General features: G+C 39.6%; 1 protein-coding gene across 1 annotated transcript in view; it reads left to right on the top strand.

Moving 5' to 3' along the window:
- Nucleotides 1-1,401: 1,401 nt before the first annotated feature.
- LOC138003649 (battenin-like) overlaps nt 1,402-2,500 on the top strand; it is a 9,851-nt gene continuing 8,752 nt past the window's right edge. The window contains exon 1 of the mRNA XM_068849835.1: nt 1,402-1,908. Within this exon, the coding sequence (XP_068705936.1) occupies nt 1,440-1,908 (469 nt within the window). The 5' untranslated portion in view covers nt 1,402-1,439. The remainder of the gene's footprint in view (nt 1,909-2,500) is intronic.

Below are 2,500 nucleotides of genomic sequence, written 5' to 3'. Positions count from 1 at the left end.
GACGAACAAGAGCAAGAGCAATAGTTTTGAAGACATCTGAGACATTGTAGCAACAACATTGTAGGTGATGAGGTAAGCATATTGAAGTGCTTACTAATCATCAGACAAAATGGAGCGAATAGCTGGATTGTAAGTTATAAGAAGGGGAGCACATTCTGGTGTTTCGAGTATGTCAGTAGAATGGTTGTGTTGTGTACTCGTCTTATTTTTTGTTTGAGGAAGTGACGATTGTAACCACACGTTCGTGGAGATATGTGATGAGTTCATTAGTGCGAAGGGAGAATGTTTCGTCTGGCAAAGCCGGCAACGGCTGAGAGCTAAGCTGAAGGGAATAGAACGTTTGGTGTATATAGGGTGGCATTAAGAATGTAACGAGTGTTGATGTGAACGAATGATTTAATGGTAGGGTGAACTCCGTTGAGGTTAGGTTTAAAATTGTTGACGTGTTGACGTTCTCCAGTGACATGATGTGTCCATATCATGAAAATGTCGTCTATGTAGCGCCACCATATGTGAAGTTTGTGAGGAGCGTGTGTTAAAGCATTGGTATCAAATTTTGCAAGAAAAAGGTTGGCATATGAAGGGGCCCTTCTTTCACCCATGGCGGTACCGTTTATTTGTAAGTAGTGTTTGCCATTGAAATCTTCAAATCTTATGCCATTTTCAATATCACAGTTCACTGTTACTCAGATATCAATAAAAGTCAAGCGTTCTTCATGTGCTTTCGAAATTTCTACGCAATTCACACCCTCCACTCCTTTTCCGAAATATCTAGGAAATCCGTTAAGATTATGACCAAACCGTAGTGCACCTCGAAACTCTGAATTCGGAAATTTTAGCCAACCTTGCATCTGAACGGTTATTTACCGAAATTGCTAATTAGGTTTCCCTGATATTGCCTTTCGAGCAATTGACAGTATATACATGCAAAAAAATAATGATATAATTATGTAGAAGCAATGCGTAAAATTCACAATTGATCACTACTTAATTCGCGAGTCACGCTTTAAGAACGAGAAACATTGTTTTGAATAAATTACATACTTCAACTTGAATTTATTAGTTTTTGCGTACCGCGTAGAAAGCTACGCAGAACTTTATTCGAGTGGCAGGGTACGTGGGGCTTTCGTCGGTACCATTTACATAAACGTCGCAAATCTTTAAAATGATTTTCCTCAACTGTAAAGCTTTTCTGGCGTCGGAAAAAACAAAACTTTCCTCCGCACTACTGACATTTATTCAAAACAGCACATGAGCTTGCGAAAACCAAACCTTTATTAAGTGCCCCGCGAAATAAGCCAATCGGAGCGTAGATTGCATTGCCGCAACCTTTTTTTAGAAGCCAATGAAAAATGGTGTACTGTCGAACTTTACCAGATCTCACATTTCCAGTGACAGAGTGAGATCTGGGTACGAGATTAGCAAAAAGAAGTAACACCATGGAGGACGTAGAAGACCTTCCATATAGTCCTGGCGAGGTGAAGGTCAAAACGAAGACTATTTTGGCTTTCGGTACCATTGGATTCCTTGTGGCTATGTTCTTCTACGTTAACTTATCTGCCGGTCAAGATATCTTACAAGGCACTGTTATTCCAACACCTTTTGTGTTGTTATCTGCCACTGGCCCAGCGTGCCTGTCGTCTATGTTATATCCATATATTTTTCAAAAGATTCCAGTTCCTGTGGCTTCCTGTGTTATTTTGGCTCTTTCTGTGGCTGGAATGCTAGCAACATCGATTATGCAAGAGCCCAGGATGAAGTTGATTGGTGTGTGCGTAGTTTCTTTTGGATATGGCACTTTAGAAAGCGTGTTTTCCCCTCTATCAGCTTTGTATGGCAAAGCTATGGTCGACAGCTTCACCACTGGGACTGGAGTGGGAAGTTTCTTGGCTCCTTTGTCGTATCTAGGTAAGCTGTCTCTAAAACAGAGAATCTGTTCTTGGTGAAGGTATTTGCATACTTCTTCATCCAAGTCGAAGGGACATTAAATCATGTTTTCACTGGTGCATGAAACAATGTTGTATTAGCCTTTTGATTAGTCGTACGAATTTTTTTCATCCTTTAGGTTGGCTAGTAGTTTGTTGACTAAAGTTTTGCACGGGCGGCTTGTAATTTGTAAATATGGCGACCGGCTGAGATTTCCCCACAAACTTTAAAAAAATCTTTAAAAATTTTAGAAGCATTCAAGAGAGTTATGGAAGGTAAGGATTCCTTTTGTTTCCAAAAATATTTTGCTGTTTGTTTGGGGCTTTTGTTCCGTGGTTTATGATCTCTGTACCTATATACATGCATGTAATTAACAAATTACTTTATGGTTGGCTCGTTTGTACGATTTTTATTACTCACTCGTTGTGAAGGATAGTTAAACTTACTCGTTAACTTCGCTCACTCGTTCGTTTAAGCGATACTTCACAACAATTACTCGTGAATGAAATTGTACTCACTTAACAGCAATGAAGTATTCTACATTCCTTTGCGTTTACTTTCCATGTCCAGACTG

This window comes from Montipora foliosa, chromosome 5, assembly GCF_036669935.1.
Source record: "Montipora foliosa isolate CH-2021 chromosome 5, ASM3666993v2, whole genome shotgun sequence".
In the NCBI taxonomy this organism is placed as follows: Eukaryota; Metazoa; Cnidaria; class Anthozoa; order Scleractinia; family Acroporidae; genus Montipora; species Montipora foliosa.
The sequence above is the reverse complement of the archived record's forward strand: the minus strand, read 5'-3'. Positions and strand labels throughout refer to the sequence as shown.